Source organism: Gadus chalcogrammus, chromosome 4 (assembly GCF_026213295.1).
Source record: "Gadus chalcogrammus isolate NIFS_2021 chromosome 4, NIFS_Gcha_1.0, whole genome shotgun sequence".
Classification (NCBI taxonomy): Eukaryota; Metazoa; Chordata; class Actinopteri; order Gadiformes; family Gadidae; genus Gadus; species Gadus chalcogrammus.
This window is the reverse complement of record NC_079415.1, coordinates 30,647,870-30,663,858: the sequence shown is the minus strand read 5'-3', so window position 1 is coordinate 30,663,858 and position 15,989 is coordinate 30,647,870. Positions and strand designations below refer to the sequence as shown.

The window sequence follows — 15,989 nt, the reverse complement described above, 5'->3', positions numbered from 1 at the left end:
CTTGTGTGACCCCATGGGGTCTTGAACTATAACCCTGAAGTGAGATGATCCTGAAATAACAGGGCATTTTATTTTAAATTGAATCCAAAATCATATGTAATATGTCTCATCTTTGGTGGGCTTTTATTTTGAAACTACGCATCAGAATGTCCTGAAATTCTTGGGTGACCCTGTGGGGTCTTGAACTATCGCCCTGCAGTGAAATGAGCCTGGAATAACAGGGCATTTTCTTTTAAATCATTTCCAAAATCATATGTAATATGTCTCATATTGGAATGTTTGGTGGGCTTTTATTTTGAAAATAAATACCACAACGGCCGTACACTTCATTTGATAGTATTTGCTTTTATTGACTGTCTTTTTGTATGTACCCGACGAATGCTTTTATTTGAAACTAGTTCTGATACGCTATCACCGTAATGGCTAGTATATACAGGTACGGCAAAAAACTGAGTCGGCTGGCTTGACCGCCGATCTTGATGAGTCGGCTGGCTTGACCGCAGTTTTTATTGTCTCTGTAAATGCGCCAGTCTGCGCCAAATATTTCACTGACGACTGCTTCCTCAACTTGGGCGAATACAAAGCTGGACTTGCTCAATGTCTGAAAATCAAGTCTGGATCAGTACCAACTCCCCTCGGCTCAGCTCGAAACCTCGAAAAAGTAAGTTAACTAACGCCATATCATTGTGTTGCTTTACTGTATATGGTTACCTTGTTAGCATGATAATGTTGCTTTAGCATTAGCGCTACAGCTAACAGCCAAGTTACTATCGCTAATGTTACGGTAGATAGCATCAGTTATGTGTGTAAATACCACGGACCTATGAAAGCAAGGACAGCGGACTAATACATGGCCGCTCAATCATTCCTATAAATACACACACTGTAACTCGAGTGTGCACCTCAGCAAGCCAGGTGCATCACACGAGAATGGGCACAATTCAACAAAGGGGGTACAGGCAATGATCTCTAATGCTTGGATACCAACGGAATGCAATGTTTAACAATGTCTGCTCACCATACAACAAACGAATACAACTGTATTTTACCGGCCACTGGACCGCAGTAGTTGTAGCGTTTTACTGATGAGGAGTTTGACCTGTTAAACTCAACCTAAATACCTATAGTGCGTTCCATGCAACCCGTGTTTTCTACCCTTCTACCCTCTTGTACTCCCAGTTTTAGCTGGTTATTTACGGGCAAAAAAGTGTACCTGGAACGCACTATTATAGGCATGTTTTCCCCTTCACACCTGATTCAAATCAAAGGGTTATTAGCACATTTCTGCGGAGCTTGATTTCATGGTATTGAGTTGATGAGATTAACTATAAAATATGTAAACAAATCAAGGATGTAATATCATTTCATAGAACTCATTTTAAGTATTAGGCTAATGTAATTCACTAAACATGCTTATATCTTCTTACAACTTGCACCTGGACTATATGCAATATAAAAAAATGAGTACTGATTTTACTTTGTTGTCTCTACGCAGGCCAACTCATCAAGTGCTTACATTCAGCAGCTTCTTTCAAGGGATGTCGCCTGCCAGAAAGAACACCTGGAAACGCATATTTGTAGGCACACATCCATCCTTAAAGTCTTTGCAGCCCCATTTTAAAAGTGAGTGTGTACTTTCCTCATTGAGTATTTTTTTTCTTTGATGTAGATTTAGGCAGCATAGATTCTAGGCTGATGCTAGATTCTAACTGCGCTAAAAAGCCTGGTCTTCTTGGAAAAGCATCAGGACCAGCGCCCTGCTAAAACACGAGTCAAACTTGGGAGTTGCATTTCAAAGATGGAATCAGTCAAGAGTCCAGAAGGGTTTCAAGACAGATGCCACATGAGCTGGTTTATCATTCTCAATCATCAATGAATTCATAATGCATGAATGTTAGCTGATCAGTTTAGAGGGAAGGACACGTTGTTGCTTTTTAGTATCGAAATATAATTATTGCGCTTGTCTCGCATGTCATGTTGTGATCAGATCACTTTGTGCCGGTGTTCGTTGAGTGTCCTTAACCTGGCCAACCACTTGAGCTTTGAGTCTAGGGAGGAGGGTGCTGGAGGAGATGTCCCTCTCCAAAACTGTGAATCTTTGTCAGCAGTACACATTTTAAACCCTCTGTGTCAATGTTACATACATTTAAAGAGTTTCTCTCATGTGTACAAATACACAATGCCTCCCTTTATGCAATTAATGTATCAAAATAATGGATTTTTCCTTTTTTTCTCCCTCTGCAAAAGACTGCGATGCCTTTAGAGACCGTAGCACTCAGCGCAACGCCCCCTCAGAGATTCTGGGTGAGGACGCCCCTGGCTCCTCCCACATGTCCATCCACAGCGAGGAACTGAAGATTCTGAGCGTCTACGGAAAAGGGGAGGGCCCTTTGGCGACGGACGGCCATGGCACCCTCTTCACCGTGTCTGAAGTGGAGGCCCTGAACTCGCTGTCTGCGGACCACAGCGTGGCCAAGAGCCTGGAGCGCGGCGAGCCGCTGGTCTGCCGCAAGGAGCTGAGTGTTCAGGTTGGAAATCATTCAACATCCAAAAGAGAGGCTTCCTCTGATACAACTCTAAAAGACACCCATAGCCCAAAGCCCACACCTTTATGATTCAGTAAACGTTTTTACACTGCCAAATATGCCCGTCTTATGCCCAACTTGCCCCTGTGTGATCCGCGCGTTTACACTGACCGAGGTAATTGACACTATTTATTTCGCACCCCTATTAACTAGGGGTGTGACCGGGTACACGTGTAACCGGTAAGTATATCATAACCGTTTAGGAAAAATCAGTAAACGAAAACCGAAAAAAACAAATATTTAAATAAAAAATAACACATACTATTTATTTAGCGATTAATAAAGCTGCAAATGTTCCAATTGGACAACATTAAGGAGCTAATAAATGCACGTGATAAATGTTGGGTAACTGAACACCGGGCATTAGGCTACGTCATGTAACGTGTAAGTTCACGTTTCCAGTGCTGGCCTCAACCGTACGTTCACGCCAAACTTTGTATGGGACAAGATCCCATACAAAGTGAACGCAGAGACGCGTATCGGGCAAATTTTTCGCGAGAGAAAACCGGCGCAAGTTTTGATTTGTCACGCCACACTTTTGCCGTGCACAGGCGAGCGCGTTCACGAGAATTTGTTGCGCGAAAAAAAATTCGCTCAAGTTCAAATATTTGAACTTTGACGCAAATTTCACGTTATGACGCGTGATGACAGCCAATCGGCGTTCAACAGCGTGGCCACAGAGTCACATGTGTAACGTAACAGCCAATCAGCGTTCAACCGTCAAACTAAGTGCAGACTGCAGTGCAGTCCGGGGTGAACTGCAGCACGGAGGAGAAGGTGAATGTTGCCGTTTGCGACTCCCGGAGCTCTATATATAATATAATAGTATATAATATAATGTTTGTATATATAATATCACGGCCAAAAGCTTGAAATTCGATCTAAACTCTACCCTCGTATAGTGCGACTGCGGTCCACTTAATTTTTAAAAAATAAAACGGTTACCCGTGTACACGAAAAAAAAGGGGTTGTGTAACCGTTTACAATATTTTGTAACCGTTCACACCCCTACTATTAACCCTCTCTGACCCTGCACATATTGGGGGTTTCATTTTGATGTAAATGCGATAAGACAGCTTTGCGGTTCTAGGGGCGAGGCTTGGGTAGAGGTGTTGCTGCATTGTTTCCACAACAGAGACGATGCAGCGATATCAACATGAATAGTTGTAACTGGAGAGAAGGTGATGCAGTCGCATTTAAAGAAGACGGAAGATGGTCGATCTAAGAGAAAGTACCTGGCAAACTTTCCTTACAATGCTTCGTCAGCAAAGTGGTTTGCAAAAAAAAAAATATTTCGGCATCTTTGCACTTGTAAATAGTTAATCACGTTTTATCCTACACTCAGATTTGAACTCATTCTTGCATGCGAGGGTCTTGAATCAAAAAATATGTTAATATTTATTTGCAATTCATTGTAAAGAGTCCTACACTCGGTGTGTAGCCCCGCCTTCTCCGGTGAACCAAGAAAGCCAGCTCAGAGACGAAGGCAAGGCAACTTTATTTATATAGTACTTTTCATACACAGGGCACTCAGTGATTCACATATAAACATTGTCATACAATAAAATAAAATAACTGATAAGTAAAAGAAAACATAAGTTAAAAAGGCATTTTAGTATTACAATAGAAAATAAAGGCAAAGTTAAAAAAGCTTTTTAGAAAGTTCAATGTATTTAAGATTTAGCAGAAATGTTCTGCCCTGAATAGGTTTTATACTAAAATACACTTAAAGTTACTGTTGAAACGTTTTATTGTTGCAAAGGTATTACGGAGCCTTTATTTTGAAAGCAACCCAGTAACAGGAAGCACATTGTGTAAACACAACGAGAGAAGACGTGATGGCGTGTTTGTATCACCGCATGGCTGTTAATTCTTGAATAATCCTTTGTGTGTGTATCCCTCAGAAAGCAATGACTGTAAGTGTTACACATTATTTACATGTTTAACAAGTTATATTGATTTATATTGACGAGTTTGCTGATATGTTTTCTAAGTTTGTAAGAAAGTAGCAACGTAATGTGTTTGAGCCTGTAAGACAACTGTACCATCATATACTTACCTGTTATATCATAGAAATCCGTCACAGCATTTTTTGTATCTTTCTTTCCTAGTTTCACTCTGATTCAATGCTGTCAACCTGACTTACCTGCTGTTGAAGAAGTCAATAAAGGAGCATGCACGCTCACTTCCTGGCTCTTGAAAAGGAGTTTGGCTGGCTGTTTATCTATGTTAACACTTTGGAAGTATAACACATAGAGAGAACAGTACAGTGAAAAGTCATACTGTCAGAAGGATTCATCTGCCACAGTTATGGAAGCCCAGACAACACAAAAGGATGAAAAAGCATCATCAGCGCCCAGCTCCAAGGGCACATCTTCTTCCAAGTGCTCAGTGGCTAGTGCCGCTGCTAAGGCCAGAGCTGCAGCTGAAGCCGCACGCACCAGAGTCACATTCGCACAAAAAGAGTTGGAATTGAAGAAACAGAAAGCCAAGTTAGATTTGGAAAAGGCTACACTGCAAGCAAACCTAGAAGCACTAGAACTGGAAAAAGAAGCTGCTGCCGCCAACGCAGAGGCTGAAGTTTTAGAGGCTGCTGCAAGAAAAGAATGTGAGGACATGCACAGCGTCGTCGGGAGTGACGTCTCACCACAGTCAATTCGACAGCGAACAGAAGCATATTTGGAACATCAGGCTCAGGTCAGCTTCAAACCAAACACACCTGCCTCAGACACACCGCCCCCTCCCCATATCACAGAGACACAGCCACTGACAAGGCAGGAGGTCCCTGAATCAAGTCCCGCCTACAACCATGATGGCTCGCCCACAACGTCAAAACAGTACGTATCAACACCTGTGCACCAGACACACCCGCCTGAGCACCCAAGCCATTATTCAGACCATTCTCCTAGGTTCAACGCACAGGGCTCTGCTATTACTCCATCTTCTAACATGATAGACTTTGCTAAATATCTGGCTCGCAGGGAGTTAATAACAACAGGTCTTACTAAATTTGATGATCAGCCTGAGAGCTTCAGAGCATGGCAGTCCTCCTTCTTTAACGCCACTCAGGACTTAGACCTATCAGCTAGTGAAGAGTTAGATCTACTGGTAAAATGGCTGGGAAGGGAATCATCTGAACATGTTAAAAGAATTCGAGCAGTACACGTCACCAACCCTCAAGCAGCGCTTCGGCTGTCTTGGACAAGACTCAGAGAGTGCTATGCCAACCCTGAAGTGATAGAGAGTGCTCTATTCAGGCGGCTGGATAATTTTCCCCGTCTTACTTCAAAGGAGAACATTAAACTAAGAGAACTTAGTGACCTGCTCATGGAGCTGCTCTCAGCTAAAGAAGACGGGTACTTACCTGGACTCGGTTACCTTGACACACCTCGGGGCATTAACCCCATCGTTGAAAAGTTGCCACCAAACTTACAAGAAAAATGGCTGTCTAAAGGGTCAAGGTATAAAGAACATCACAGAGTTTGTTATCCCCCGTTCTCTTTCTTTGCCGACTTTGTCAGCAGTGAGGCAAAGGCCAGAAATGATCCCAGCTTTGTCTTGATGAACAGCAGCCGTACCCATTACCATAATGAAAGGCCCACAGCAAAGCATGATGGTGTGAAGGCGGCTATATCTGTCCATAAGACAGACGTGTCAGTTACAGCAGGCTCAAGCTCGACGTATAGAGCAGAGATGGAGAAGAAAAGTAGGTGGGATCCAGCTAAATACTGTCCACTTCACAATAAAGCTCATCCTCTGGAAAAATGCAGAGCCTTTCAAATGAAGCCGCTGACAGAGCGCAGAAATTTGCTGAAAGATCACAGACGATGTTTTAGGTGCTGCTCTGCTACTCACATGGCCAGAGAATGTCCTGTGGAGCTGAAATGTAATGAGTGTGAGAGTGACCGACACTGCACGGCCATGCATCCAGACGCTAGCCTCTCACCAGCAGTGTCACCTGCGACTGAGCCAGACATAGAGCCGCAAAACAACCAACCTCCAGAGGTAACTTCAAGGTGCACTGAGGTATGTGGAGATGGCCTCCCAGCACGATCTTGCGCAAAGATATGCTTGGTGCAAGTTTTCCCACAGGGACAAAGGGAACGCTCAGTCAAGATGTATGCTATCCTTGACGACCAAAGCAATCGCTCCCTGGCTAGAGCTGAGTTTTTCCAGCTCTTTGCATCCGAGGCACCCCTTCACCCTACTTGATGAGAACCTGTGCTGGTACCATTGAAATGACTGGAAGGAAGGCAGTTGGTTTTCAGATAGAAGCATTGAATTGTGAAGTGTGTTTAGATTTACCGCCACTCATTGAATGTAATGAGATCATGACCAATCGTTCAGAAATCCCCTCACCAGAGGTTGCTCTTTCCCATGCTCACTTAAGACCTGTGGCACCTCACATCCCAAAGCCTGATCCTGAAGCGCAGATCCTGATCTTACTAGGACGGGACCTCATACGTGTTCACAAAGTGAGACAGCAAATCAGTGGGCCACACAATGCACCTTTTGCCCAGCGTTTGGATTTAGGGTGGGTGATAGTGGGGGAGGTCTGCATTGACAGTGCTCACAAGCCCACTGTAGCTGTCTTTAAGACCAACGTCCTGCAAAATGGACGTCCATCTTTTCTAACACCATGTCAGAAACACATCTGTGTTAAAGAAAAAGCGAGCTACGGCGGGGAGCACAGGCACGGCCTTTCTACCCAACAGTCCAGCTATTCTGCCATCAGTGTGCCTGCCGAAGAAAAACTTGGATGCAGTGTGTTCAGGAGAACAGAGAATGATGACAAACCTGCTTTGTCTTTCGAGGATGAAACATTTCTGGAGATCATGCAGGAAGAGCTCCAGAGAGATGAGAAGAACAGCTGGATTGGTCCCTTACCATTCAGGTCACCCAGACCACGCCTTCCAAGTAACCGAGCTCAAGCCCTCTCTCGCCTCCACTCCTTGCAACGTACACTGAACAAAAATTCTGAAATGAAAGAACAGTTTGTTGCCTTTATGGAGAAGCTCTTTGAAAATGGACATGCTGAGGAAGCTCCCCCTGTCCCCGAGAATGCAGAGTGTTGGTACTTACCCATTTTTGGGGTGTATCACCCCCAAAAGCCGGGTCAGATACGGGTTGTGTTCGACTCGAGTGCACAAGAATGTGGCATCTCCCTAAACAACGTCTTGCTTTCAGGCCCCGACATGAACAACTCCCTCCTTGGAGTACTGCTCAGGTTCAGAAAGGCGCTTGTTGCCCCAACCGCTGACATCCAACAGATGTTCTATGGTTTTTTGGTGAGGGAAGACCACAGAAATTACTTAAGGTTCCTCTGGCACAAGGATAACGATCTTAGTAAGGAGGTGGGAGAGTATAGAATGCGAGTCCATGTGTTTGGGAACAGCCCTTCACCTGCGGTAGCAATATATGGCCTTCCTAGAGCTGCCCAGGAAGGTGAACAGAAGTACGGCTCTGACTCTCGCCACTTCGTCGAGCGACACTTTTATGTGGATGATGGGCTCATTTCCCTCCCAACTGAAGCCGAAGCCATTGATCTGCTCAAGCGCACTCAAGCTTCACTGGCAGAATCAAATCTTAAACTGCATAAAATCGCCTCTAACAGTGTTGCAGTGATGCAAGCTTTCACACCTGGAGAACTGGCTGCGGGCCTAAAAGACTTGGGCCTTGATGAAGAAGTGCTTCCAGTACAAAGAAGCCTTGGTTTGTGCTGGAACATAGACTCTGACACTTTCACATTCAGAGTTGCAGTCAACGACAAGCCGTTCACCCGCCGTGGAGTGCTATCCACCGTCAATAGCCTCTTTGACCCATTGGGCTTGGTCGCACCAGTGACCATCAGGGGCCGAGCACTGCTCAGAGAACTTTCTGCTGACGTTCATGAATGGGACACTGAACTTCCTGCAGACAAGTTAAACAAGTGGGAAACATGGAAAGAATCACTGCACGATTTGAGTAGCCTCCATCTTCCCCGCTCATACATACAACAGTCCCTATCCAGTGCCACATACACAGAGTTGTGTCTCTTTTCAGATGCTTCTAGCTGGGCTATAGGAGCAGTAGCTTATTTGAGGGTTGTCTTGACAGATGGGCAGTGTAGAGTTGGCTTTGTGCTCGGGAAAGCAAAGCTAGCCCCTCAACCAGAGCCCACCATCCCTCGCCTCGAACTATGTGGCGCTGTGCTGGCCGTCGAGATGGCTGAACTGATCCTCGACGAGCTTGACCACAAGCCAGACGCAGTGAGATTTTACTGTGACAGCAAAGTTGTCCTTGGCTACATACACAATAACTCTAAGCGATTCTTTGTGTATGTACACAATCGTGTTCACCGGATACGCAGGACAACCTCTCCCCAACAGTGGCATTATGTGCCTACGGATCAAAACCCAGCTGATCTGGCCACCAGGTCTGTGCCCGCGTCACAGCTCACCAACAGTATGTGGTTTACAGGGCCAGAGTTCCTTCACAAACCACTTCTGGCCGAAACAAATGAGTCCTTTAAGCTGGTGGATCCTGAAACAGATGCAGATGTGAGACCTCAGCTGACCACTTTTGCTACTCGCATAAGTGAATGTAAACTTACCTCAGGACGTTTCCAGCGCTTCTCCACTTGGGAGTCTTTGCTAAGAGCAGTTTCCTTCTTGATCCATCAAACTCATTCATACAGGTCTGACTCACCAACTACATGCAAAAGATGGCACCAGTGCAATAAGCCACGTAGCCCAGAGGAACTGGCAGCAGCCAAGCTGGCCATACTCAAGTCTGTACAAAGAGACACTTATACAGAAGAGTACACTGCACTACAAGAGAATAGAGCAATTTCGAGATCAAGTGCAATCTTGAACCTTGATCCCTTCATGTGTGATGGTCTCTTACGAATTGGGGGACGTCTGAGATATGCATCAATTGAACCAGAGGTGAAAAATCCAATCATTCTCCCAAAACAAAGTCATGTTACAACATTACTGGTGAATCATTACCACACAAAGGTGGAACACCAAGGACGGCAATTCACTGAAGGTGCAATAAGAGCTGCAGGCCTGTGGATTGTTGCTGGTAAGCGGCTGATAAGTTCAGTCCTTCATAGCTGTGTCACCTGCCGCAAGCTGAGAGGAAAACTTGAGGTCCAAAAGATGGCTGACCTCCCTCCAGAGCGTCTAAGCTTGTCACCACCATTCACATATGTGGGATTAGACGTTTTTGGTCCCTGGGAGGTGGTCACCCGACGCACTAGAGGTGGCGCAGCTCAGAGTAAGCGGTGGGCCATACTTTTCACATGCATGAGCACTAGAGCTGTGCATGTGGAAGTCATACAGTCCATGGATGCAGCCAGTTGCATCAATGCCCTGCGACGGTTTTTTGCCTTAAGAGGACCAGCGAAACAACTGAGGTCGGATCGAGGTACAAACTTTGTTGGAGCCAGTTCAGAACTAGGCATGAGACCAGATGATCCAAGTCAAACCAACACATTGAGGTACCTACATGAGAATGGTTGTACATGGGAATTCAATCCCCCGCACGCATCTCACATGGGAGGCGTGTGGGAGCGCATGATTGGCGTAACCCGGAGGATACTTGATGCCATGTTCCTGCAAACTAAACATACTCACCTGACTCACGAAGTGCTCTGTACTCTAATGGCAGAGGTGTCGGCGATAATCAATGCCAGACCATTAGTTCCTGTCTCTTCTGATCCTGCCTCACCAATGCTGCTGACTCCTGCTATGCTCTTGACCCAGAAACCAGGTGTGCCTGCTCCAGCCGGCAGTTTTGATAAAAAGGATCTCTTCAAGTGTCAGTGGAAACAAGTGCAGGCACTTGCGAATGAGTTTTGGACCCGATGGAGAAATGAGTACCTCCACACCCTTCAACCAAGGCGTAAGTGGCACACGGCATGTCGAAACCTGGAAGTTGGAGACATTGTGCTACTTAAACAGAGCCAATCACAACGCAATGAATGGCCAATGGGTTTGGTCACTTCTACCAGTCCAAGTGGTGATGGGAAGGTCCGCAAAGTCGAGGTCAGGACAACATCGCAAGACAAAATAAAGACATTCTTAAGGCCTATCTCAGATGTGGTCTTACTCCTGGCAAAGGAAAGTCAAAGGTCAAGTTAGGAAAGTTATGTTTTAAGTGGCATCAGTAATTGCCAGACGGGGAGTGTTCTGCCCTGAATAGGTTTTATATTAAAATACACTTAAAGTTACTGTTGAAACGTTTTATTGTTGCAAAGGTATTACGGAGCCTTTATTTTGAAAGCAACCCAGTAACAGGAAGCACATTGTGTAAACACAACGAGAGAAGACGTGATGGCGTGTTTGTATCACCGCATGGCTGTTAATTCTTGAATAATCCTTTGTGTGTGTATCCCTCAGAAAGCAATGACTGTAAGTGTTACACATTATTTACATGTTTAACAAGTTATATTGATTTATATTGACGAGTTTGCTGATATGTTTTCTAAGTTTGTAAGAAAGTAGCAACGTAATGTGTTTGAGCCTGTAAGACAACTGTACCATCATATACTTACCTGTTATATCATAGAAATCCATCACAGCATTTTTTGTATCTTTCTTTTCTAGTTTCACTCTGATTCAATGCTGTCAACCTGACTTACCTGCTGTTGAAGAAGTCAATAAAGGAGCATGCACGCTCACTTCCTGGCTCTTGAAAAGGAGTTTGGCTGGCTGTTTATCTATGTTAACACTTTGGAAGTATAACACATAGAGAGAACAGTACAAGAAAGCTAAAGCAAACATAGAAGTCTTCAAGGGGGAAGCGGGGTTTGACCCCCTCGGTTTAACACGGGCAAGACATTGAAATTGCAGGGCGTGCCAAGCCGCGACCGAACCAGCTTGGCAGTGTGAAAAGGCATAATGTGTCGGTAGTGGGGATTGACAACTATTATGTGAAAATGAAAGAATATGTCTTGTGTGTGTTTCCTTCTTTATGTGGAAAGCAGCAGACCCCAGACACCATTTCAATCAAGGTTGAAGAGGATATTGGTGGAGGCTTGCCCGCTGGAGGTTAGTAATACACATTGCATCTATGCAAGCAAACGACCTGGATCAACTGAGAATGTACTTGATTTTACCTGCGCTAAAAAGCCTGGTCCTCTTTGGAAAAGCATCATGACCAGCGCCCTGCTAAAACACGAGTCAAACTTGGGAGTAGCATTTCAAAGATGGAATCAGTCAAGAGCCCAGAAGGGTTTCAAGACAGATGCCACATGAGCTGGTTTATCATTCTCAAACATCACTGAATTCATAATGCATGAATGTTGGCTGAACAGCTTAGAGGGAAGGACACGTTGTTGCTTTTTAGTGTCAAAATAGAATTATTGTGCTTGCCTCGCATGTCATGTTGTGATCAGATCACTTTGCGCAGTGTCCTTAACCTGGCCAACCACTTGAGCTTTGAGTCTAGGGAGGAGGTTGCTGGAGGAGACGTCCCTCTCCAAAACTGTGAATCTTTGTCAGCAGTACACATTTTAAACCCTCTGTGTCAATGTTGCATGCATTTAAAGAGTTTCTTTGACTTGTACAAATACACAATGCCTCCCTTTATGCAAATAATGTATCAAAACAATAACTTTTTCCTTTTTTTCTCCCTCTGCAGAAGACTGCGATGCCTTTGGAGACCGTAGCACTCAGCGTGGCGCCACATCAGAGAGCCTGGGTGTTGTCGCCCCTGGCTCCTCCTCCCATATGTCCAGTCACAGCGAGGAACTGCTGGTTAGCAGAATAAAGAATATGTTGGCATTTTTGCACTTGTAAATAATTAATAGTGTTTTAGCCTACTGTGAGAAGGTGAAATCCTCCACCTTCTCACACCTACACTCAGATAAGAATAAATACACAGGGAAGACATTGAAATTGCAGGACGTTCCAAGTGCAGTTTAAAAATGCCTAATCTGTCGGTAGTGGGGATTGACAACTATTCTGTGAAAATGAAAGAATATGTCTTGTGTGTGTTTCCTTCTATATGTGGAAAGCAGCAGACACCAGACACCATTTCAATCAAGGTTGAAGAGGATATTGGTGGAGGCATGCCCGCCGTAGGTTGGTAATACACATTGCATCTATGCAAGAAAACAACCTTGATAAACTGAGATTGTACTCGATTTTGCCTTCTCAGCAGTAGCCTTTAACCCTTGACCATCCAAAGGGCGACAAGGTAAATGCATAATCAACAAACAGAAGTTGGAAAGAATGTCCAAATATAATTCTTCCAATACACAAGTGTGTACAAAGTACATACTGTATACCTTTGTGAAAAAGATTAATTCAAACATTACTTTCTCTCTCTCTGTTTTCCTCTCTGAAGAAGACGGCAATGACATCAGAGACTGCAGCACGCAGCGCGGCGCCACCTCGGAGAGTCTGCGTGTGGACGCCCCTGGCTCCTCCCACATGTCAAGTCACAGCGGGGAGCTGCACATCCTGAGCGTTTACGGACAAGGGGTGGGCCCACTGGCGGTGGACGGCCATGACACCCTTTTTGCCGCGTCAGAACTGGAGGCCTTGAGCTCGCTCTCCGCTGACCACAGCGTGGCCAAGAGCCTGAACTGCAGCGTGCGACTCGTCCGCCTTGAGGAGCTGACTGGGCATCAGGGCTGCCGCAAGGGCCGGCCCGGTGTCTTGTGTGGAAAGGTTATTCCCAACAATGCCAATATGATCGTCCACATGAGGACTCACTCTGGGGAGAAGCCCTACAAGTGTGACCAATGCACGAAGTGGTTCAGTCAGAAAGGCCCCCTGAAGCGCCACATGAGGACTCACTCCGGTGAGAGGCCCTACAAGTGTGACCATTGCACGAAGGGCTTCCGTCTGAAAGACCACCTGAAGCGCCACATGATGACTCACTCTGGTGAGAAGCCCTACAAGTGTGACCAATGCACGAGGTGCTTCAGTCAGAAAGGCCCCCTGAAGATCCACATGAGGACTCACTCCGGGGAGAAGCCCTACAAGTGTGACCAATGCACGAAGTGCTTCAGTCAGAAAGACATCCTGAAGCGCCACATGATGACTCACTCTGGGGAGAAGCCCTACAAGTGTGACCAATGCACGAAGTGCTTCAGTCTGAAAGGCCACCTGAAGAGCCACATGATGACTCACTCTGGGGAGAAGCCCTACAAGTGTGACCAATGCAAGAAGGGCTTCAGTCTGAAAAGCAACCTGAATATCCACATGAGGATTCACTCTAGGGAGAAGCCCTACAAGTGTGACCAATGCACGATGCGCTTCAGTCAGAAAGGCACCCTGAAGCGCCACATGAGGACTCACTCTGGGGAGAAGCTCTACAGGTGTGACCAATGCACGAAGGGCTTCAGTCTGAAAGACCACCTGAAGAGCCACATGATGACTCACTCTGGGGAGAAGCCCTACAAGTGTGACCAATGCAAGAAGGGCTTCAGTCTGAAAGGCAACCTGAATATCCACATGAGGATTCACTCTGGGGAGAAGCCCTACAAGTGTGACCAATGCACGATGCGCTTCAGTCAGAAAGGCACCCTGAAGATCCACATGAGGACTCACTCTGGGGAGAAGCTCTACAGGTGTGACCAATGCACGAAGGGCTTCCAACGGAAATGCGACCTGAAGTTCCACCTAAGGACTCACTCTGGGGAAAAGCCCTGCGTGTGTCTGCACTGCAACGCCAGCTACAGCGACCCAAGCAATTTGTGTGTGCACATGCTCAAGCACCCTTTGACACGGGGTAACGGGATGCTTTGATTGAGACCTCTGTCCTGTATTGATTGAAATTACTGCTTTTAGTTTTTCTTTTCATCATGATTAAACGCCTTCAACTTTTGATTCGCCGTGTTGGATTGAGTGTAGGATTGGCCAGAGGAGAGACCAAGTTGAATTGCAATTCACAATAGGGATGAAGTGGACATGGCTGCAAGGCAGTTAAAGGAATCTACACAACAAAGAAGTCTTTGGATTGGCCTCAGTATCAAACTTGGTGCCCACAGTTGCAAATCCAAAACTATCTCAACACCTTTCAATTAGAGAGGGCGGGAGATATCTCTAGTTCCATGGAGAATGGTTAGAAATTCATTGAAATAGACAAATTATTCAAACAGGGATCATATAATTTGTATGTTAAAGTCTGCTTGATATTGCCACGACACTCATTACCCTTATCTTTGTTAGCTTATTACAAAAATCCTGCAAAGTTCACTTGTGAAATAGACTGCGATTGAACCCCACATTATACATGATTGTGTTCATTCCACTTACCTTCCCATTCTTTGCGCTTAATGCTAACTACCTTGGATGGATTGTATCATAATGGTTGAAGATGAACCATTTTAAATGGTCCCTGGTTAAATGTCTAGTTCTCAGTGATGCTCAGTTTAAGCCGGTCCTCCCTCTAGAATGCAGCATTATTCTAACGGGACAAAGTCAGAAGATTCCTAGCATTGGTCCCCCTTCACTCCCTGTTTACAGCAGCGGCTGGTGGTGATCCAATTCGTCGGTGGGGTGCAGTAATGGACGGGGGTCCTCCCAAAGAAAATATAGAATTGGTTTCTGGGATGCCCACTAGCTAAAAAATTATTCTGATTCATAGCCTACATCCTGACTTGCAGGGCCTGGACAAGCTTACACTACTTTCACTTTCATTCAACGAGCCACTGCTATTTGACCCATGGTTGTTATTCTGATATTGAGGCATATCATGATCAATGTCCTATAGTGTTTTACCCGAGTCTCAAGGTCTATTTCAAATGCTGTTTGGGACCGTTGTATCATTTTTTTTTTTTAAATACATGCCGAAAGACTTGATTAATATGTAATTTACTTGATCCTTTTAAGTATAACATTGCATGAGGAGTCCATTCCTCCACTGAAATGGGTAGAAAGTGCTTTTACGACTCTGCTAACTAACTATCACTTCTCTCTGCATGTAGTCAATGCACGAATGCTGCTGAGGGAGGTAACCTATTTGATTCATTGGCTGAATTGTCCAATCAGCTCCAAATTACTACAATGAGTTGAGACACAGTGTAGTGTCAAGTGTTTCTTTAATACTCTTGGTAGGATAACAAACCTACCATGATTAATCAGGGGTTGGGTTTGTGTCGGGTCTCTTATTTTTCTGTTTAGTGTGTGTCTGTGTCTGTGTCTGTGTCTGTGTCTGTGTCCTGTGTGAACTTCCTAAGCCAGAGGGAAACTTTGAACCAATGCAAAAGGCTTAAAATGTACCACAATATCAAAACTAAAAAAATAATGAATTGTTATGAGCTGGAGCAGTGAATTTCTGTTTTTCTTTTACTTGTTTGACGGTTTCGGTTAATCTGTTCAAATATTGTGTTATTGTTTGGTCCAAAAGCTTTGATTTCTTTTAACATACGAGCTGTACATCATCATCATAATTTAAAAAAACGGT

General features: G+C 45.0%; 1 protein-coding gene across 4 annotated transcripts; it reads left to right on the top strand.

Moving 5' to 3' along the window:
* The first annotated feature begins 201 nt into the window (after positions 1–201).
* Positions 202–15,982, top strand: LOC130380438 (zinc finger protein 436-like). 4 transcript variants are annotated; one of them, XM_056587633.1, is made up of 7 exons: positions 202–661; positions 1,496–1,623; positions 2,248–2,528; positions 11,557–11,620; positions 12,213–12,328; positions 12,592–12,655; positions 12,921–15,980. In XM_056587633.1, exons 2-7 carry the CDS (start codon positions 1,539–1,541, stop codon positions 14,327–14,329), a joined length of 2,019 nt encoding a protein of 672 aa, XP_056443608.1. In that variant the 5' UTR covers positions 202–661; positions 1,496–1,538; the 3' UTR covers positions 14,330–15,980. The 4 variants fall into 4 exon arrangements, 3 of the variants coding, with proteins under 3 accessions (XP_056443608.1, XP_056443607.1, XP_056443609.1); XM_056587632.1 differs by having other exon boundaries at positions 12,589–12,655; XM_056587634.1 differs by lacking the exons at positions 202–661; positions 1,496–1,623; positions 2,248–2,528 and adding an exon at positions 5,715–10,981 and having other exon boundaries at positions 12,589–12,655; positions 12,921–15,982.
* Positions 15,983–15,989: the final 7 nt, after the last annotated feature.